The sequence below is a fragment of the Gossypium arboreum genome, chromosome 1 (assembly GCF_025698485.1).
Source record: "Gossypium arboreum isolate Shixiya-1 chromosome 1, ASM2569848v2, whole genome shotgun sequence".
Classification (NCBI taxonomy): Eukaryota; Viridiplantae; Streptophyta; class Magnoliopsida; order Malvales; family Malvaceae; genus Gossypium; species Gossypium arboreum.
In genome coordinates, this window is record NC_069070.1 from 110,730,233 (window position 1) to 110,754,054 (window position 23,822).

Sequence of the window (23,822 nt, forward strand, 5' to 3'; positions counted from 1 at the left end):
ACGTACATGTCATTTTACCAAAAGAAAGGTACTTCACCACTTTGAGTTCAGGATTGGCTTGGATGCTGAGTCCTTAACTTTCTTTCTTACCTAGTCCTATGCACGGAAACATACCGTACGCTGAGTATACACTCAATGATATTTCTATAAACTAATACTTAAAACAATAATAAACCATGTATATTCATTGTAACTTAAAGCCTTATTCATTCATTTCATAACTCTTTCATGTAGTTAAGCAATTCATATATATATCTTTATATTTATATATTTTTTATCACTCAATATCTTTCAACCTCGTATACCAGTCATAGTCACATAATCAATAGTAAACAGTCTTCAGTACTTTCATTTACCCCTAGTAACATAACTCGGACCTAAACGGATACGCGGATCCAACCCATACACCGAGGATAATATACAGTGTTTCATTGGCCTAAACTGGAATACATCGTAGGGTAACAGTAACAGTAACAGTAATAGTCATAGTTAGGTACGAAGTACCTCTTCGGAACGAATCCGGAATAGTCACAGTAGTCAACACATATAGTGTCTCATCGACACACAATCGGAATATCCCTGAACACTTCTAATCCTATGGCATGCCAATTGTATCCGACTAGCCCGACATGTTAATAGGGTATTCAAATTGTTTCATTTCAATACAGAAGTAGTAACAGTTTCCATCATATCATTCATTATACATTTTAACTATTAAAAATAACAATTACGTTGTATTAAATCATTAAGCATAGTTTATAGAAATACAAACAGAAATTCTCGCATTTACTCGATATCCTCGTTCACTTTTTCCTTTCCCTTTTTCGATGATGTTTCCGGTGCTACGCTGGCTACATAAAATTTAACATTTAAAATTATTAATATATTTTATTTAATAACACACTCTTTAGTTTTCATGTAACTTTTACTATATTTCCAATTAGGTCCTACCACTATAACCATTCTTTTTCTTCAAATAACCTTATAAATTTCATTTTATACCTATTTTAAACAAGTTTCAACTCTTAATATTCAATATAAAACATCAATTCTACAATTTAAAAATTTAATCCCTACTATAACAAAACTTATATCAATCTTTACAATTCAATCGTTCTCCCACTTCTAACTTGAATTTCTATCAATTAAACCAATAATTCTTCCATTCATTCAACTTAATCAACATCTAAAAATTTAATAACTTTCTAAATTCCAACATAACTCAAATAGTATTTCTTCCTAAGATTCTATAGACACCAAAATTACAAGAAAATGGATTAAATTTACTTACCACTTAAAGCTTGAACCTTAAAACTCTATTTTTCCTTTTTTTTTTTTCCTTTTTCTTTCTTTCTTTCCCTGTTCTGTTCGTGCCCTTCTTTTCCTTTTCTTTATGTTTTATTTCTTTTATTTATTATAACTATTATATTATATCATTATTATTATTATTATTATATTTTAAATTGTAATTATTATTTCTTAAATATTAAGTAAATACATATATATATATATATATTCATACATTTGCAGCAATTAAAATAATACATATGTATTTATACTTACCACATACTTGTCACATAAGGCTTATTTGTTAATTTAATCCCTTGAATTTTCTCTATTCTACAATTAAATTTTTACACTATATTTAATCTAGTCCTTTCACTAAATTGGCCTTAATTCAAGCTAATTTAATTAACCAAAGTCTAATTAACTACACTACTAGCTTCGTAAATATTTCTAATAAATATTTACGAACTCATTTTTTGGAATAATGACCCGAAAATTCAATTTTCCAACGACCTTAAAATTTGGGTTGTTACACTACAGGTATTTTTGTCGAAACCATTTTTTTTAAAAAAGGGCCAACTTTGATTTTGAAAACGAACATAGGAGTTGCCACTAATCCTTTTTATTTAGGTGTGATCGGATCACCTAGTAATTCAATCATTTTAACAAAAAATTAAATTTATTAAACGGTAATTTTTGGTCTACAAAATCCAAAAAACGGGTTCGGGAGTCAGTTACTCACGAGGAAGGGTTAGCACCCTTGATACGCCCAAAATTGGTACCTAATTGATTAATTAATGTCTTAGTGTCGAAAATTGAGAACTTTGAAGAGATTTAAAATACGATCATTTGTTAAAAAGTTATTTAACTGAATTTTTTTGAAAAAAAAGACGTATTTCACGTTAATCGAGGAAAAAAATTATGTCCCGTAAGTTAGGACACAATGTCTTAAACCCTCGAAATGAGAATAAACCCCGAAAATTTTGTTTATTTTGAAAGAAATTTGAGTATCTCGGTTTTGGAAAGAAATCATATTTCGTAAGTTTGAATACGATCTTTTCTTAATTCCCGAGAACATTAAAAATTTTAAAAACGTTTACTTGGTTTGGATTTATCGAGAAAATCAAAGCCCCTAAGTTAGGGTACGACCTCTCGACTCTTAAAACACGAATTATTAAAAAACAACATTTTTTAAAATGTATCAGGTAAAAGTGTAATACAAATTGGTAGTAAAATGTAAAAATAAATTGTGATGTTAATATCGTGAAAGAATAACAATAGATGCATTAATATGAATGAAAATAATAAAAACAAAGATAGAGTAAAATAAACAAAACCAATAAGTTGGTAAAAGAAAAATAATAAATAAAACTAAAAAGTAAATAAATAAGCTAATAAAATTTTAAAATAAAAAAATAAACAGGAAATAATAATAGTAAAAAATAATAGTAATAATAATAATGATAATGATAATAGTAATAGAAAAAATAAAATAAAATAATAATAATAATAGTAAAGACAATAATAACAATAGTAATAATAATAGAAAATAATAATAATAAAATAAAGAATAATAATAATAACAACAATAATATAAATAATAATAATAAAACAATAACAGTAATAATAGAAAATAATAGTAATAGTAAAAAAATAATAGTAATAATAAATAAATTAATTTTAATAATAAAATAGCAAAATAACTAAAAAATGGACTAAATTGAATTTAAAACAGAAATTCAGGGCAAATCCAAAATAAATATAAAAAGAAAAGGACCAATTTGCATGCGCGAATAACAAAGAGAGACTAAACGGGAAATTATTTCTCCCATCCAAAACACACAGTTGTATGGGGGACTAAATTGAAAACGAAATAAACTAATAGGCAAAAATTAAAAAAATAAAAACTTAATTGCAAAATAATAAAAAAAATAGAAGGGATAAAAGCGCAATTAGCCTTTCCGATTAAAAACATGCAGATCCTAGGTTGGAGCAGGTCGGGTCGGACGGGTAAGGCTCAAAATGACGCCATTTTGGCGTCTGAATTTGAACACCAAAATGACGCCATTTTAGTGTTGCTATATAAACTAAAAAAAATTCAAAAAAAAATCATTCTTCTTTCATTTTCCAAAAAAAAAATTGAGAGCTCTCAAACTCTCTCACCTCTCCCCTCTTCGTTCATGGCTCCGGCGCCAGACCACCGTGGCGGCCGCTAGTCGCCGGCGATGGCGCCACCATTCGCAGTGGCTGAAAAATAAAAAAATGCTATTTTTTGGCTTTTCGACTCCCCGACCCCAATTTCACACCATCTATCATCGGAGATGGTTTCTTCGGCCACCCACGGCGGTCCAAACATGAGAAATGTGAGATTCGGTCCCTTTTTCTTTTTTCTTTAAAAAAAGTAAAATAAAATAGAACAAACGAAATGAAAATGAAAAGAACATAATAAAAAAACCTTTCAAATTTTTCTCTGTTTTGATTGTTATCCGTGGATGTGTAAAAAATTACAACTTGTGCAATGGCCTTTTTATAGCCGAAAATATTACAATGTTTTTTGCTACTATTTTGCATTTTCTCTATGTTGTTGTTTGTCTTCTTTGCAGGTACGAAGGCTATAGGCCAGCTGTGTACGGAGGCTGAGGTGGAGGTGAAGGGGAAGCAAGGAAGCATGCGGCTAGGGTTTCCTCCATTTCTTTTTTTAGCTGAAAATTAGTTTAGGTTTTGGGCTGTTTAGGCTCTAGGTTTTTTTAATTTTATTTTGGGCCATATTAAGTTGTAATTGGACTGTTTTAATTATTTTGGTTTTATTTATTGGTTTATGACGGGCCGGGCAAAAATGGGTTCTTACAATTTTCTTATCCGACACTAACGTTGTGCATATGCACGAGTGCGTTGACCCCGTGTGAATCAAAGCATAAACATTAAAATCAAAGATAGAAAATGTATCGATAATCACATCAGGTGCCAAAGCTTCCTCTCGATCTCGGATTGCATAAGTCCTAGCTAGTGCCCAAGCATCAAATTTAACTATAGAATCTTTTGTTCCACTTCGACTATTTCCCACATTACCACTTTGTTTGGATGGTCTCCCTCTCGAAAGCGTGTTACCCGATCGTACATTCCAAGCCTTATCTTTATTAGACTGTTCAGGACAATAATGAAGAAAATGATCATATGAACCACATTTAAAACATGATCCATCCATCAGCCGAAACTCTCCAAAATGTCTTCTGTTACATTTCTGACACTGAGACTTATTATTACGAACATTCCTCACATCGCTACCAAGATAGTCTGGGGTTTCGAACTAGCTTGTTGCTTTCCTCTATCTCTTCCTGAAAATCCAGATGGAGCAGACATACGACTGTGATTTTCTCTTAATTTCTTTGATGGTGAAGGAAATGATTTTCCCATTGGTCGTTTACCCGTGTTCCGTGTTTCAGATTTTGTATTTCTTTTTGCTTTATTGAGTTTTTCAACCTTGTGCGTTTGATCTACCAGAACCAAAAATTCTTTTAACTCGAGAATCCCAACAAGTAATCTGATATCTTCTTTCAACATATATTCAAATCGAGTACACATAACAACTTTAGTCAGAATACATTCCCAATCATATTTATTGAGTTTTACAAATTCTCTTTCATATTCAGATACAGTTCTACATCCTTATTTTAGCTGAAGAAACTCTTTCCGCCTTTTATCGAGATATTGTTTACATACTTCTTTCTGAATTCCATTTGGAAGAAATCTCAATTAACATGATCTTTTAGTACTACAACAATTAAAGTATTCCACCATTGATACGCCAAGTCTTTTAATAGAGATATCGCACATTTCAAACCATCAATTGGAGAACAAGTTAATTCATCAAAAACCTAAATGGTATTTTCTAACGAAAATTTAGCTTTTTCTAGTTCATCTTTCGTTGTACCACGAAATTCTTTTACTTCGTACTTATAAATTTTATCGACAGGAGGCTTATTTATAAGTACCTATTCCGAACCTTGTAGAATAAGGGGAGTTGGTTGGGGTACAAGAGGGGGTGGAGGTCGTTGAGCCATAGAATTTTGTTTAATGAAATTTCTAAACCATTTTGACATTATTTGGAAAGAGGCTTTTCGCGCCTCACTTCCTTGACCTTCAGGAACGGACTCGTTTCTACCTGCCCCTTAAGCAGAGGCTTGAACATTACTTTCTGCTTAATCAGAAACAGCTTGATTGGAAGACATTTTTATTTATAAGAATACATAATTCAATATGATTCAAGAGATGTCACACTATCACATGTTATAAAATAACATGTATTCTATACTCTATATATGCTATGTTCAATCCAAAAGCTGACTAAATCATAGCTCTAATACCACTAAATGTAATATTCCTAATCCATCACCATCATCGAATTGGGGTTACGGAGCGTTATAGTACAAATCAGGACATTTATCATCAAACAGAAATAAAAATATAAAATAAATTATAACATTCAATAACTTATAAAAATTAGGATAAAAATACGCTCACGAGCCTTAAATTGAGCTTATGGGGCCCTAAAAATAGTTTGGAAACAATTCGGGACTAATTTGAATTAAAATAGAAAAATATGCAAAATTTTAAAACTTTTAAAAATAGAGGTCACATGGCCGTGTGGAATAGCCCAGGTCGTGTGGCTTCACACATGACTGTGTAGCTTCTTCACATGCCCGTATGTCCAGACCGTATAACTAACTATGACCGTGTGAAAAATCTTACACCTAAAATTTTATAAGACATATGGTCGTGTGGAATAGCCCAAGCCGTGTGCACCTTAAAAAGCTTCCAAACTTTCATCCAACACTTAGGTTCCACGCCAAATCAAAATCAACCATTTCTATACTTTAAAAGCACATTTAAACAAGCCCAAAACATGCCAAAACAATCAGCCTAAGTTCTAACCAATATGTCCTCATTAATTCCACAATTTAATTATCAATCTCAATTCACATGACACATCAACTAATTTGCATTCAAAATTTAATAGTTCATATATAAAACTCATGCCAAACTTATCATTTCTTTTTAATCATTCACATTCATTCATACCATGACTCAAACACTTAAATAAGGTTTATATCAGATGACCAAAATAACTTTTATATGAACATATTCACACCAAGATTAAAGATACATACACAATTAAGCTTATACCAAGCTTAAAATGTAACATTTGTAATAAGTATCCAAACATATACAAACACACCTATTACATATACATTTAATGGTTCAAAACACTCTTTGAACACACACAAACATGACAAATCAATCAACTTATAGGTTCTAACCAATATGCCATTCAAAGGCACCTCAACTTAAAAAAAAAATTCTATCACTCCATAGCCTAAGCTTACTTCATTACAACCATAAACATTTCAACCATTTCAACCACACTTATAAACATGTCTAAAACATACAGTTACATATCACTCAAACTGACCAAAAGACACTAATTTACAAAGCTTTACAAGTCCACTCCAAAATATATGACACCTATTACGTATGAGCCTTATACATATGAGCCAAAATATATGACCAAACCAAGTGGACCAAGTAATATATTTATGACACCTATTACATATGAGCCTTATACATGCCATTTATAACCATAGCCACAATGTTCAAAACTACCAAAATGATCAACGGAGAGTGTGATAAGGTTCTGACAAGATTCCAACTGAATGAGCTTTTCGATGATTTACAAAACAGATGAACAACAACTACGTAAGTATGTAATGCTTAGTAAGTTCGTATAAAAAAACTTAAACTTACTGTTCCTTAACATTAAATCATACAATCAGACTCATTAAATCATATAGCACTTGCCTTTCCTAACACCACAATTCACATGATTAGTATATAGATTAACAATAAACCTTCTATGAACATGGTATACAACATGAATTGTTTATAAATTACTCATATTGCATCACATATGTGATTGGTGCTCTTTTCCATGCATTACTAAAGCTCACCTTTCTGTTTCGTATGTCATCGTTATCCATAATTCCATATATAAGCTTTTCCATTCGTTTACTTACCCGTTGAACCGTATAGAATAACATTGGATACTCGGGAACACCTTTTTATAGAACCATAACCTTTTCAATAATGCTCATATGAGCTGTGAAATGGGCATGCTCACACAAGCTGTGGGTCGGGACGTTAGCTACACGTATTGTTTACACGAGTTGTGGAGAATCCACAACAAATGCAGGACCTCAGCCATCAGTAGGACATCCAAGACCAGTGCCTAAAACATATAACCCCTGATGACATGTCATTTGTATCTTAAGCATTCTCTAGGTTCAAATGAGGCTTTTGCCGTTAAGTATTCAAATATCGATTTATTACTGAATCAATTATAAATAACATAACATTAATGATTAATCAACCAAAATAACATTTAATAAACATAAAATCTATACGAACTTACCTCAACCACAATGGTTGTATCAACAAAAGTCGAGAATAAATCCGAGACTTTCACTTTTCCTCGATTCAAGCTTGGATGATTCTTTTCTTGATCTAAATAATAATTTAACTCAATTAAATATTTCAATTGACTACAATTATTCAATTCAAACCTATAATTCTTATTAATGTGAAATTACAAAATTATCCCTAACATTTTAATTTTTTTACCATTTAGCCCCTAAATTTAAATCTTATAATTTAACCAATAAGAATAAAATATCATAATTTCAACTATTCTTAAGGTTCCATACAGCCCTAACTTTCACTAAATCATAACATTAACCATGAATTTTGTTATTTTCACCATTAAGTCCTTAAACTTTAAATTCATCAAAAATTATTTAACAAAACATGTTTACCTAACAATTAAACTTAATAATCTATCAAACAAATCCAAAAACACTATTAACTCATGTATGAAAAAACCTAAAATTTTTACAACTTTACAATTTAACCCTCGGGATAAGCTAGGTTAAGCTAAAATGAGCTTAAAAACATAGAATCATTAAAAATGGAACTCAAAAACCTTACCATGCAAGCCCTTGAATATCCCAAACTTTAAAGCATGAAAATGGGGTTCTTTGGCTAGGAAAATTAGTGGAAGAGGTGGAATTAAGAAGATGATACATTTTATCAACTTTTGTTATATTTAATAATTATTTATTTACCATTTTAGCCTTTAAAAATATAAAATTTTACACAAACACCAAGCCACCAAATTCCAGTAACACACATATCTATGGTATTTTTACCATTTAAATCCCTTCATTAAAGATTTCACATCCAATTAGCCTTTTAACAAAACAGATCAACTTTTGTACCTTTTTCCATTTAATCCTTTTAAATTAATTAACTATCTAAACTTCAAAATTTCTTAACTGAAATTTAATATGACACTAGTATAACTCTATAAATATTAAATAAACATTAAAATATTTATTCACTCATCGGAATTGTGGTCCCGAAACCACAGTTTTCGACACTACTAAAATCGGGCTGTTACATATAACCTCTTGGAGTGCCCCTCTATATGTATATTATGACTATTGTCCCATTTTTACTTAATTTGGTGATGTCTGGCTTAGCCCTCCATTTGATTTTTCGGGTGACAATTTTATCCTACAATAAAGGATACCATTTGTAAGTTCTATAGAACTTAGTGAGTAACAGTCGTATAACAAATTTTAATTCACCTATAATATAACTTCGTAAATATTTAGAGTCTGATTTACGAAAATAGGGTCTTGAAACCGTATTTTTTCGACACCACTACCTTTTGGGCTTTGCAATTGACATTCAATATGAAATCTAAGATCAAATAAATCTTTTACAATCAATATAATTGTGATAAAATAAAATAAAAGGATAAAAGTTTATTTTGGTACACTTACTCACAATTAAGAGTAAATCACTATCAGATATGCAATACACAAAACTCGAACCCAAAAAACGATCATGAGTTGAACATTCTTGGCGAATGGGCCAAGCACTAAGGTTAACAAAAAAATAAAATTTTTTGTTTCTTTTAATTTATGAGTTTGTTATGTACAAAAAGGACTTACGAGTGTATTCAAGTAAACAAATAGCTTACATGTAATTTTGTCAATTTAAAATTTATGTCATCAAACAATAACTATTAATTAAAATTAATTATTTAGATAAGCTACTATAATTTAAGGTTTTTAATAGTCATACTAATAAATTTAACTTTTAATATTTATATTTTTGTTATTTTAACTATTATTATTTTTAATTAAATTTGACCTTTAACTTTTTCTTAAAAAAAAATCAATTTTAATCATCAATTTTTAAAAGAGTCTAATTTTTTTAAGGAATACTTACTAAAACCTTAAATTTTTAAACATATAGTCTGCATGGTAATACATATGTACTTCATGCTTTGATTTCTTTTAATATTTTTATAAATTTTAAATTATTTATTGATGTGACGTATAAGACAAATAATGTCATGTGGGTTGCCACGCAAGTTATCACATTAACATTATTAAAAAAATCAATGTTTTAATTAGCATTTTCATAAAGAAATTATTTGACTCTTTCGAAATGTTAGTGGTCAAATTTAATTAAAAATAACGATCAAATTGACAAATAAAATAAATATTAAGAGCCAAAATTACCATTATGTCTTTTTAACATCTAAGCATTATTTATTTCTCAAAATTAAATATAATAAATTATACAAAATATGAAATAAATTTAAAAATATTATGAAAACAACGTAGAATAGTTAAAAGCACAACATAACATGAAAACGATACAAACAAATATGTTCGAGCTTACATATAAAATCATTAACATGAAAAAAAAGCACAAGTAGAATACAAATATATATATTTTCATTAAGTTGAATCATTATTGAAAATTATCTAAATATAAAATAAATTTAGAAGCAATATAATACGAATACATAAATTATTCTCTAAATAAATTATTTATAATAGTCTATGCAAAATACATTATAAAATAAAAATAACATAAACATGACTTGCATAAAAACCACATTAAAATCTATATAAAACAAATTATCCCCATGTAATGATATGTTTTATGATGTTCTTAAAAAAACCAAATACAAAAATATAAACATGGTATAAAAAATGAATACATTAATATAGCAAAATTGAAATTATTGCAATACCTCAAAATTTCTCGTGATAAATTTTTTCGTATTAATTTTTTTTGTCAATAATCATAATCATATATATTATATTTAATAAAATTTTGACACATTAATAAATTTATTTATATATAATTTTCATGTGATTTCGATTTAAACCTTTAAATTATTTTACTTTATTTTTCATTAAAATTAGCGATTCAAGTTAAAGTAAATTGTAGGTATTTATCTAATATATAATTTGAAGCATCTCTCAACTTTTGTCACTAAGTTATATTATACAAAATTTGATCAAAGGCGAAGTCAGAGAAGTTGGTATGGGCTCCGCCTCCTAATGAAAAGTTTTTCATTTAGGGTTTTTTATTCTTTATAAAATTTTAAATTAGTAATGATAAAAAATTAATTTAATTATTTAAAAATTATAAAGATATAAACTATTAAAATTATAAAATTATATTTTATTATAAAATATAATATAATTTCGTGACTAAATAAAATTTCTCTTTGCCACTCAACTTATCATTTCCCTTCATTGGTTCATTCAATTTCATGTATTAAAACCAATTTCCCACCCAATTTCCCTTTTATAGCTATTAAATAAAACATATTATAGAAAAGAATAAAAATAATTATGTATTAAAATAATCTTGAAAGGTATATAACACAATTTATCAATGCATTTCTTTCAAGAAAAACTCTGTAAATATTGGATGAGGTTATAATAGAACAGCTGATAATAGAAAACCAGAATGGTTTTTAAGAAATTTTCTGCTGTTTGTTAGCTTCTTTTAGAAAATCAAACCCATTTTTGGCAAATATGGGGTTAATGGATTTGGGAAAGTAACAGAAGGCAAAACAAATGTTATGAGAAAACAATTCCGTGTGATCTCTTGAAGGTCCTGAGAAAATTTAAGAAAATTCACAGCTCAGCTGTGAATTTTCTTCCTACTTGGATCATCTTATAAATTTTATTTAAGGAATTTGTTGTTGTGAATACACCTTTTCACTTTTCTCCTACATTTTACAAAGTTGGGTTTTCCGGGAAAATCTTTTTGTTGTTAATATCATAGCTGGGAAGACCAAACAATGAATTGCTTTTCGTGTTGTATGTCAGAAGAGAAAATAAACAGCAAAAGGTCGGCATCATTGGAGAAGAGCGGTACCAATGAATTCGACGCCAATGAAGCCAAAACTGTGGCTATGCCTTCATTCGCCAATATTTCTTTCAAGAGTGGTACAATTTTCATCCTGCATTTCAATCTTTAAACAAACCATGACTTTATTTGAGAATTTGCATAATTTCTCTATTTTGTCATCAGCATCATGTTTATAGTTGTTGACCCTGTTCTTCTGAAATTCAATTCATGAATGGGATGTATGGCGTGGTTCAATTTTCTATTGATGAAATGGGTATTTGGAGTAGATGTTAATTGTTGCCCTTGCCAAGCTATGCTCATCTCTGTCATTCACCTCTTTGATTCGAATACATTTATGATATGAGTATGGAAATATAATCTTCTAAATATATAAAGAAATATCCGTATCATATACATATTGGTGTTAGATACTCACACACGAGGAGTAACATAGTTGAAAGACAGGGCCTAAAGGTGGTTGATTGATTGATGTTAAAACAAAAATTCTTATTTTGGCAGACGCAAGCAGAAAGAGATACATAAGCGAAGAAATACTGAAAAGGGGTAAAAGCAATATAACTGCAAAGACTTTTAATTACCGTGACCTATGCACTGCCACTAACAACTTCAACCCGGAGAATCAGCTTGGTGAAGGGGGTTTTGGGAGGGTCTACAAAGGGCAGGTTGAACCAACTCTGGTAAAATTTTAACATATTTTATCTGCATTCATTTACAGTACGTATGATATTCACATATAGTGAGTAATTTTCATATTGTTGCTCCATTATAGCAAGTTGTTGCTATCAAGCAACTTGACAGGAACGGATATCAAGGAAACAGGGAATTCTTGGTTGAGGTCTTGATGTTGAGTTTACTTAACCATCCTAACCTTGTAACTTTGGTTGGATATTGTGCCGATGGGGATCAAAGGATTTTGGTCTATGAATACATGGCTAATGGCTCCTTGGAGAGTCACCTTCTAGGTATGCTTTTAACATCTAAGTTGTCTTTTAGAAGTTTTTGAAGTGAAAAAAAAGGAAGTTTTTGAAGTGTTGTAGAATTTCCATTTGTAAAATGGGATTTTGTTTTGGTGAATATATTCAGTTGCTTGTAATTATGCCCTCAGATATACCCCCAGACAAGAAGCCATTGGACTGGAATACCAGGATACAAGTTGCAATAGGTGCGGCTAAAGGCCTTGAATACTTGCATGAAACAGCTGACCCCCCTGTGATATACCGTGACTTTAAAGCATCAAACATATTGTTGAACCAAGATTTCAATCCAAAGCTCTCGGATTTTGGGCTTGCAAAGATTGGTCCAACTGGAGATAAGTCGCATGTTTCCACCAGGGTTATGGGAACCTATGGCTATTGTGCACCCGAGTATGCACTTACAGGCCAATTGACTGCGAAATCCGATGTTTACAGTTTCGGAGTTGTGTTTCTGGAAATGATCACGGGAAGAAGAGTAATAGACAATTCAAGACCAACAGAAGAACAAAATCTTGTCAATTGGGCAAGTCTGCAATGTTCTTTTGTTCTAAACAATCATGAAACAGTCACTTAATACATCTCTAACTTCTGAGTATCCCTTTATGCAGGCAACACCTTTGTTCAAAGATAGAAGGAATTTCCAATTAATGGCTGATCCATTGTTAAAAGGGAATTATCCCAGTAAGGGTCTCCACCAAGCACTTGCAGTTGCAGCAATGTGTCTGCAAGACGATGCAGCCGCTCGGCCTGCGATGAGTGATGTGGTAACCGCTCTAGAATACTTAACTAATGGCGGAGGACCAGAAGGAGAAGAAGAAGACGATGATGAAGAAGAAGAGGATGAAGAAAAAAAGAAGAGTAGTTGAGAAATTAAAGTAGGCATGGCAATGAAGACGTCGGAAACCTCTAAAGAAAGGTGAAGGGACAAGAAGATGAGGAGGGTTAATGGATCTGGACAAAACTCTTGCATTTTCATGATGCAGCTGAGCTGCAAAGCCATGGACTCAGTACTCAAAATCTCATTTCTTTTAGAGTCCTTTCATGGCCTGTTTTCTAAGAAGGTACTTGGAAAGAAAAAGTTTCTGATAAAAGCTCAGCTCATGGCAATGATATCTTTCAATTTCATGGAGCTTTAACCATGTTACTGCCGAGGCTTACAATGTGCAATCCATCAACTCAGCTTTGTTTTTGTTCCTTTGGGGTTTCATGTGCTGAAAATTTGTGAAACTCGAGTATTTTTAGTTTTTTTTAACAGGTTAGACAGAAAGAAATTTATTTAGACAATATTAAAATGACCAAAAGCTTCCTGTATTATAACATAATTTCAAGTGTTTCCTTTTATAATTCATTAGATAATTTGTTTTTACGGGACATAATTTTATTCAAATTATTGAATACAATTTAAATATTATTTTTAAAGTAAATTATAATAATAATAAAAATTCAACCCATAATTTTAGCCTAAAAATAATAATGACAATTGAATTTTTGAGAACTTTTAACTATTATTTGAAAGAAAATCTTGCAATATAAGTAAAGTATAACTCAACATTTAATAATTTAAATTATAGTAAAAGTGTTTTTAACTTGAATACAAAGTGCAATTCAAGATTTATTAAAATAATTTTAATATTTAAATTTTAATAATAAAATATATTATTCTAACATCAATTAGTAATATAATAAAAAAATAAAAGGCATTGAGATAATTAAAACTTATTTATAATCAAAAGAATTCAAATCTTATTCCATTTCTAACTAACTAAACTTTAAGGAGTTTTAATAAAAACCAAATTCGTTCACAGAGAAGACACCGAAATTAACATAAAATTATTTCCAATTGCATTTGTGAGGATTCAAACACAAAACTAAAAAGTAAATTATTACTCTACTATTGAATCAACAAACTCATTCTTGTCAGCAATTGAACAAAAATATTATTTATGCTAGAGGATCAGAAATAGAAGTAAAGGCATAAATAACAAAAATTCAAAGAAAAGATTCAAACTTAGAACCTCACACACATAAGCACAACACCTATCCACTAAACCAGATTAACACACTTAACATAATTTTCATAGCCTTAACTGAAAATCCAGAACGTGATCACTCTCGATTTTACTAACCTCATATCTTCTAACCCAATTTTTAGAATGTGACACAACTCACTCAATTCAAGAGTAATATGTTCACACACATGATCAAAGGCGTTATACTTAATTCATTCAATATTCATTCATTTGAACTTTAAATTCATTTAATCTCATTTCCAGTTCTCGTTTCAAATAAAGTATTTTGCTTGATGAACCCTAGTAAACGAACTCGGATACATAGGTATCTATATCACACCAGTTGCTCGTCTGAGTTGAATATATTCGTGTTAAGTTACCCGTTCAGGCTAAACCTTTAAAACGATATCAAGTTACTCGTCTGAGCTAAATCTTTGTCATATGTATTTGAGTATCAACAACAAATATTGAATCTTGGTAACATCTGTAATTAATCCTATACAAGTGAGCACAAAATCCTATTGGCATACCAATCGTATTCTAACCTTTACTAAGTTCACACATGCATCAATTTCACATATAATCATCACTTTTCAATTTAGTCCAAATCTTTCATTTTAAATCAATTCTCAACTAAACACATATATAATTACAAATCAAATATACAACAACCTATATAAATAAATATCATATGAACTTGTCTGATCTAAACAACAAATAGGGACTAATCGACAATTTTTTCTTTTTCCCATTTATATTCAGTTTGATCTAATTTTTGATCAATCAGGGACCAATAGCGTGAGCTTGAAAAATGATTGTTCTTAGGTTTTAAAAGCATGTCCAGTTAGGTGAAATGAAAAAAATAAAAAAAAAAACCCACTAAAATTTGCCTCATATAATTTAATTAAATATTTAATTACTTATATTTAACTTAATTACACCTTAACTAATTAAACTTAATCACCATTAATAAAAATGAGTGGAAGTTCACATCACCATCTACTATTACATATTATAAAATTTTTATTTATCATTTTGGAATTTTGACTAATTGTAATATAAGTCCCTAAGTCTTTGGTCAATTAAAACTTTTATAATTTAGTTCATATATCCTAATTAAGCAATTAATAGACAAAATTGAAGGATCAAACATTAATATTCTTTTATACCAACTCCGTAAATATTCATATTTAATATTTACGGACTCAATTAATGAAAATGAGATTTTGAAATTACTTTTTATAACACCGTTGAAAATCGAACTGTTACAGTTAAGGCTTATTGGGATTAAGTTATTGAATGAAATGAAGTATTGATCAAATATGTGTAGATAATCTAGTAACTAATTTCTAATTAATGATGGGGTGAATGTGCAAAAAATTTATATTAGTGTTATAGTCTCCAAATTACACTTTCTGACATCCCATATTTAGAAAAAAAAGTCACTTTTTTGTATATTAATTTGAAAGATCGAAACTACATGATTCAAAGATAACAACATATCGATGGATTCATATATGTTTCTGCATCTCATTTTTATTATTAACGATCTGACAAGACAAATCATGATTTATTATGTTTATATTAATGTGTTATAATTCTAACAAAAGAATCTCAAGGGAAATGGTGGCAACTATGACACTACGGAGAAGCTAATCTTCACATTTGCAAAGTACGTTCAGTTGGAAACTATGGCACTATGAATATGCCTAACATTTGGGGTTTGGGATCATGAGGAGTTCGATGATTGAGAGTCGACCATCAATTTAGAAAAGGAGAAAAAAAAAAGAAAAAAAAATCAATACTGTTAAGTAATGACAATTGAAAAACCGTAATTATTTCATTAAACCAAAAGGTGGTTTTCTGCAAGACACTAAATGATAATAATAGGAAACACAAAATAAAAAAAATAAAAAAAAAACTACATCAACTAAATAAATCACTCTTTGAGGTTATCTCGGTTTTCTTATTAGATAGAGCCTCGCTCTTATTATATCTCCTTAATTCTCATGGGGATCTGAGGTTGGAATCATATCCACACCCATCTGTGAAGATTGTTGGATTATATCTTGGATTAATAGTGTCATATTAAGATAAGAAGATCCACCTACTTCAACAGCTTTATTTGCCTTCTCTCCGAACTCTTTAGCTCGTTTTCTTCTCTCTATGCTTTCGTTTCCTTCATTCATCAATTGGTCTATTGCGTTTTTAACATGTTCTTTCTTCAACATGAACCCAGATTTTTCAACTCCCCAGGCCGTAGGTTCATTGGCCCCAACGCTCACTCCGATTTTTAGTATTTGTACTACAAGTCTCTCATTGGTAAACTGGTCTGCAAAAAGTGGCAATGTTAATAATGGAACGCCAGCAGAAATGCCTTCGATTGTTGAATTCCATCCACAATGAGTTAGGAAACCTCCTATTGCAGGATGTGATAAAATGAGCACTTGGGGAGCCCATCCCACAACTACAAATCCTCTTCCTTTTATTCTTTCCTCAAATCCATCCTCTTCAATCCACTTCATCACTTGGTTCGATGCGTTATTATTTCCTCTTAAGATCCAAATGAATGGTTTGTTCGAGGCCTCCAAGCCCAAACCCAACTCTATCAGTTCGGGAGATTTCATGGTGCTCATGCTCCCAAGACAAGCATAAATTACAGAGTTGGGTTCTTGAGAATCAAGCCACTTCAAACATTGCTGCTCATTGATTGAAGCCTTCTTACCTCTTTCAGCCTTCTCCAACTCATTTTTGTGGCTCAGAGAAACTGGACCAATGCACCAAGCTTTTGTTATCTTCCTGTACTCTTTCACGTATGGTGATTCCAGCTCTTCGAAACTATTTATGACAACTCCATATGATGCTTCGTCAGCTTTTGTTGTTGTATCAAAAATGTCCTTCCAGGATTCATCAAGGTTAAGCGGCAACTGGGGTTTAGTAAATTCGACCTTTTCAGCCAAGCCTGGCACCTTGAAGCATTCATAATCAGATGTTATGTTGTCTAGTATCTTGGAGGACTTCAGATTGTGCACACAAAGATAACAGAAGCAGCAAATTCCATGAAACGATATCCTTGGGACCTGAAACTTGGTAGCAATTTTGAGGGTGTAATGCAGAAACATGTCCGAAATAATACAAATGGGGCGTGGTGTTAGCTTCTCAAATAATTCCTGCACTGCTTTGTCCGTACTGTTTGCTGCAGTGAAGAATTTGAACAAGTCCTCCATTGAAGATATCATGTCTATATTTTTAACCCCATCTGGTAACCCTGCTTCTTTGCCTGGAAAACGGAGCTGCACTAAACGGATAGCGAGGCCTGATTCAACAGCTCGATCAATTGTTTTCTGGACTCTGCTTGCATTATGAGGTGTCGTAACTATAGTAACAATCACGTTACGCTGCGCTAACAATCGACCGATATCTACCATGGGGATCAAGTGGCCTTGGGCCATGGAAGGGAACAGCACAAAGTGAGGCTGCTGGGTTTGGGAACCCATAGGAATATGAGTAGAAAGAAGGAAAACTGAAGTGAATGGTAAGACTAGCGTACCAATATCTGTTATATATACAGCCAAGTGTGGAGTCCGATCATTTGAGAAAGGTACAGTAGGCTGCTGATGCAAGAGCATACATAAGCATATGATTTGTTTATTCTGTGGAAAGAGCATATATAATTATGTGGGTATCAAGTAAAGTCCATTCAGAGTTATTTGTGAAAGAGAAGGGCAGTGGCAAAACATCAAAATCAAAGATCCAAATAGAATATTTAATAATTAATATTACTTGGAGTCCAAGTGGTGGAAGATCCGGTAGTACTTGGAGTTCAAGTCTTGAATTAAAGAATTATTTCTTTTTTCGCTTATTAATCAACACTATAAAATAATTATTTTGCAGGAATTTTAAATTTTTGACCTAGTTTGTCTAGTAAAAAGTAGTTTTTTAAAAAGTAAAATTTAAAAAATAGCATTACGTTTGGTTCACTGTCTATAAGACTATTCTTGTGTTTGGTTGAATAGAATAATGTTGCAATAGCATAAGGAAAAAACTAAAATAATTAGAATACTCTTAGCAAAATTTTTTAGTTAGATAACTATTGTTATTGTTATTAAATTTTAATAAGATTACTATTGAAAATAATTTAATAAAAATAATAAATAATTTAATCATATTTTAACATAATTAGTATTAAATATAATTTAATAAAAATATAATTTAATAACATTCTTAATATAATTATTATTATATGAATTAAAAACATCAAAATCTATAATACTATAAAATATATAATCTACTTTATTATTTTTAAACTGCAATACATATTTAATATGCTAAAATATTATTAGATCGAATTAAATCACCGAGACAATCTCTTGTAATATAGAAATTTGGATTGAATTGACACACTATGAGATTAGTTACCAAGAGTCCATATTTGGTTTATTCTCTATTATTCTAAATATATTATTATATTATTGTTTAAATGGAATTGTTATATACCTTTTACGTTAGTAAGTTTCAAACATAGATCTATTTAAGGGAGATTTGTATAGGTTTTTGTGCTGAGAACTTTTAGCATTTATTTTATTTATGTTAGGGAACTTTTCTTAAAGCACAAATTGTTAGTAAAATCGGTTGTGTTGTAATTTTACTTGTTGAATTCATAGGGGTAAACTTAATAGTGAAAGTATTGTTCTTCAAGATTCGAAAGTGAGAAGAATTATCACGAAATATGTGCTAGATTAGGTTTACTTGTTGTAACTGTTAGAGAGAGTGAATATTTCTCACTAAATTAAGTTTCGCAAACATAGAGAAACCGAATTGTGTAAACAATTCTTATGTTTTTTGTGTTTTCAATTTTCAGATTTGGAGTCAGAAAAGTGCTCACTGTCGCGTCACTCCTTCAAGTGCAAAATCACTACCAACGATTTAATAATTACAATCTACATTGCATTTTACATTTAATATTAAAAATTGTACAAATTAACCTTTATAAGATAAATAAAAGTTAAAATTAATATTTTTATTAAATATTCCATCAATTTGTGTTTTTTTAATAATGTGGAATTAAATGATGATTAAGATTGAAAATTTATATTTTCAATTACCCATTTATCGTTTTTAAAAATATTTTTTTCCATAAAATGAAAAATTAGATTTAATTTTTTTCAAATAAAATTAATTGAACCTTGAATATTACCTCCCATCATTGTTTAACAATGAATTTTATTAACAAAATAACTAATTCACAACAGGTTGGTTCTAATTCACAACACCCAATAAGAAATCCGCCCATTAGTGATCTCCACAATAAGATGATTCATGCGCACCAATAGCAGCAAGTAAGCTCATCCTTTAGGCCCTATATGCACCAATCAGAACTTGTCAACTCGGGTTTTAGATGTTAACCATTTACATGCTATGTTTGACGTTTAGACATAATGAATTGGCCATCTTTGGTTGAGGATATATCCGGATTGCAAATAATTAATCTAGGACATGCTTTGTTCTAACTTCTAACAACATAACTTGCCAGTGCAATAAGTGTTCCCCGATTAAACCAATGGAATATGCTGATTATGTGGCTTCTAACTTTACATTTTTCTTGAAATATCTGTATCTGGCACATGCATCCAATGCATATTCAAATATGGGTATAAGTAAATAATCCTCCCAAGACACGTATCTGGACATGATCCTCTTAAAACCCATCTAAGTATATGAAAATCTTGAAAAAGAAACTGAATATATCATGCCAGACAGAAATCCATGTTCAATGTTACACCTAAAGCCGTAGGAATATAATAAAATATAATCAAACTACAAACAAATAGTAGGATGCGGTGCATTACCTAAGCCCAGGGCTTCAATTTCATCTTGGTAAAAGTAATTATAACCTTTTGTTTTTTTCTTTCTTGTTCAAACTTGAGTTGATCTTCTCCACAGCTGCAAGTAGATCCTGAAAGCCCCCCAACAAAAAAAAAAGTAAGTAAAAATAAAAATGAAGAAAACATTTTGTATTAGATGATTATCATCTAAGAAGGCAGTCGTTATGCTTTCTTTAAATAGAATTTGCAATTAAAAGAAAAAAAAACCAAGAATTTTGCATTCAGCATTTTTTATGTTATTAGCGCCTATAAAGAGAAAGCTTTAAATAAGTTAATACCACCATTCTAATGCCTTAGCTAAACCGGGTCAGGTTCACTGTTCACATACAAGAAGGAAACAATCTAAGCATCATACCAGGGACATGGCTCTATACATTCAATTATAACCCAAAAGAAATAGAATTGTACATTACTATGCAAATTGGTTTTTGTTCTCAGTCCTGTCCTTTACCCCATAATACATTTGAATAGCACAATGTCAAGAAGCAATTATTTTAATTCAACAACAGGTTGTAATTTGGTTTTTTTACCATCTTAATTTTGCTTTTACTATTATCAAAATTTTTATCATGTCTTATTTAATGTGCAAAGAGTTCTTTGAAAACCTTCTTGCCAGTGTGGCTCAACCATAAGAGCACAACTCTAGCATAGCATTTTATGTTTAAAACATTAGTTAGAATAATGATAAACCGTAATTTATACATATTTTCACCCCATGTTTAATGCATTTTATGGATGATTTTTCATTAGAATTAGTGAATTCGATGCTCCTAATGCTTTAATTTCATGTTTACACTTAGGAGAGCATAGAAGAGCAAAAGGAACGAGAAACGGGCCAAAAACGAAGAAAATAGGCCAAAGTACGAAATCAACACGGTCTAGACCTCTTCACACGGGTAGACCACACAGTCGTGTCAATTTGGCAGGCTCGAGCATGGCCTGAAGTAATCTCGCGTGGGCGTGTCCCTACGGAGCCCAAGTTGAGTCCAATTCGGAAAAGGCTAATTTTGAGGGCTTTTAGCCATTCCAAAGCCTATAAATACACCCTAGAGGAGGACGAAAAGGAGAGAGGGAGTAGGGGGTAAGGAATTACTCCAAGAAAGTCGATTGATTCTTCTCAGAAGTCGAATTTATCATCAAGACTAAAGAACTCTCCTCAATTCCCCTTCAGGAGTTTTGAGTTTTCTTTATGTTTTGTATTCTTTATTATTCTGAGATGTTTTCTTATTTAGTTATGAACTAAATCCCCTAAATACCTAAGGGGAATGAAACCTAAGACGAATCTTGTTATTATTTTCTAAATCGTATGATAAATATTTAACTTGTTCTTAATTATGTGTTCTTAAATCTTGTTTTGATATCCCAGGATATTGATTCAAGATAAACTCTTATTTAGAGGAGGAATAGACCCTGTCTAAGAGTACATTTTTCATAATTAAGTGGAGTTGATTGCGCGCCTAGACATAGGGTGACAAGATTTTGCCTGATTAGGGTGAAACCTAATAAGGGGATCCATAGATCGAGTTAATGCAACCCTAAAGTGTTAACTAGAGAAAAGTCTCGGCTATTCAATCTAGGGATTAGATGTTATTAGTCTTGAATAGGGATAATAACATAACTTAGGGATCTCTACGGAACAAGTTAAATGAATAAATCGTCTGATTCAGAGCGAGAATAACAAGTACAGTCTAGGTGGATTTTTCCTTAGGTATTGTCTCCATTCAATCGGTTTTCCCGAAAGCAATTCCCAATTCTATTCTCTATGCATTTTTAGTTTAGATAATTAGTTAATTAAAACAAAACCTCTTTATTCTTAGGCTAGATAATAAAAAAAGACAGTAATTACTAGTACTTTTAGTTCCTTTGGGTTCGACAATCCGGTCTTGCTAAAACTATACTACTGTTCGATAGGTACATTTGCCTACATCGCGATAATAGTTAGTTCAAGAATGAGTAATTATAAATATTTAAAATCTATCACGGAATCACGCGATCAAGTTTTTGGCGCCGTTGCCGGGGAACTAAGATATTAGGAACGCTCAATTTTTATTACTTTAGCCATTTATTTTTCTTGAAATTTAATTTAATTTAATTATTATTATTTATTAATTTACTTTTTCCTTCTCTTGGCAGGTTTTTATAGTTTATGACTAGAAGAAACCCGTCAGGACTATTACTTTTTTACGAAGAAATCGATCGTACAGTTTACAGAAATCAAAAAGAAAAAAGGCGAAGCTTACGAACACAGAGAGCGAGTAAGAAGATGATACTCAACCCCCAACCGAAGATATGGCTGAAAACCAAGGCAATCAGCTACCTCCTGCAATTGCGATTAATCAAAATCCTGCTCCACACACTATGTATGATTATGCTAAACCTTTTTTAAGAGGAACTGAATCGAGCATAGTTAGACCTATTGTAGCTGCAAATACTTTTGAATTAAAACCTAACACTATTCAAATGATACAACAGTTTGTTCAGTTTGATGGTTTGTAGGATGAGGATCCCAACTCTCATTTAGCCAACTTCTTAGAACTATGCGATACATTTAAAATTAATAGTGTTTCTGATGATGCCATTCGTCTTCGGTTATTCCCTTTTTCATTGAGAAACAAAGCTAAATAGTGGTTAAACTCGTTACCACGAGGGTCAATTACTACTTGGGAACAAATGACCGAAAATTTTTTACTAAAATATTTTCCGTCTGCTAAAACGGCTAAATTACGTAATGATATCTCCTCTTTTGTGCAGATGGATTTAGAAACACTCTACGATGAATGGGAGAGATACAAGGACCTTTTGAGAAGGTGCCCTCACCATGGGTTACCGCTTTGGCTCTAAGTACAAACATTCCATAATGGTCTAAATCCTTCGACTCAACAAATAGTTGACGCAGCTGTTGGCGGAACCATCAATAATAAAACACCTGAAGATGCCTATGAGTTTATTGAGGAGATGTCACTGAATAACTATCAGTGGTAAGTCATGAGGACAAAGCCAACGAAAATAGCTCACGTTTAAAACGTCGATTCGGTCACCATGCTCTCTAATCAGGTAGAACTTTTAAATAAAAAGATTGATGGTTTTCTTGGTTCTTCATAGGTTCACCCGGTAATGTAGTGCGAAGCAAGTGTAGGTGGAACAAGCTATTCGAAATACCAACCTTATGGCCACAACATGGATAACGTGTAATTAAACTACATGGGTAGTAATCCTCGACCTCAAAACAATCCATATAGTAACACTTACAATGCATGTTGAAGGAACCACCCCAATTTCTCGTGGAGCGGTCAAGGAAATCAAAGACCACAACCACCTCCAGGCTACCAACAACCACCCTACCAATAGGAAAAAAAGCCGAACCT

At 31.1% G+C, this 23,822-nt stretch overlaps 2 protein-coding genes and 1 non-coding gene across 3 annotated transcripts; 1 reads left to right on the forward strand and 2 right to left on the reverse strand.

Moving 5' to 3' along the window:
* Positions 1-11,100: 11,100 nt before the first annotated feature.
* On the forward strand, positions 11,101-13,692 carry LOC108480507 (probable serine/threonine-protein kinase PBL23). Its single transcript, XM_017783529.2, has 5 exons — positions 11,101-11,666; positions 12,088-12,266; positions 12,359-12,551; positions 12,695-13,086; positions 13,172-13,692. The coding sequence occupies exons 1-5, from the start codon at positions 11,519-11,521 to the stop codon at positions 13,427-13,429; spliced, it is 1,170 nt and encodes a 389-aa protein (XP_017639018.1). The 5' UTR covers positions 11,101-11,518; the 3' UTR covers positions 13,430-13,692.
* A 2,687-nt stretch (positions 13,693-16,379) lies between these two features.
* Positions 16,380-18,137, reverse strand: LOC108480505 (UDP-glycosyltransferase 73C6-like). Its single transcript, XM_017783528.2, has one exon. It carries the CDS (start codon positions 18,067-18,069, stop codon positions 16,573-16,575), a length of 1,497 nt encoding a protein of 498 aa, XP_017639017.1. The 5' UTR covers positions 18,070-18,137; the 3' UTR covers positions 16,380-16,572.
* Positions 18,138-23,175: 5,038 nt separating this feature from the next.
* On the reverse strand, positions 23,176-23,282 carry LOC128281360 (small nucleolar RNA R71). The gene has a single exon (XR_008271566.1). It is a non-coding gene; the product is annotated as a small nucleolar RNA R71 (small nucleolar RNA).
* Positions 23,283-23,822: the final 540 nt, after the last annotated feature.

What these genes read in the sequence shown, in the direction of transcription:
- LOC108480507 (XM_017783529.2), top strand. Translation starts at nt 11,519, where the DNA reads ATGAATTGCTTTTCGTGTTGTATGTCAGAAGAGAAAATAAACAGCAAA. An exon ending in CAATATTTCTTTCAAGAGTG is followed by an intron (nt 11,667 to 12,087) that starts GTACAATTTTCA and finishes TTATTTTGGCAG; the next exon opens with ACGCAAGCAGAAAGAGATAC. An exon ending in GGCAGGTTGAACCAACTCTG is followed by an intron (nt 12,267 to 12,358) that starts GTAAAATTTTAA and finishes GCTCCATTATAG; the next exon opens with CAAGTTGTTGCTATCAAGCA.
- LOC108480505 (XM_017783528.2), bottom strand. Translation starts at nt 18,069, where the DNA reads ATGGGTTCCCAAACCCAGCAGCCTCACTTTGTGCTGTTCCCTTCCATG.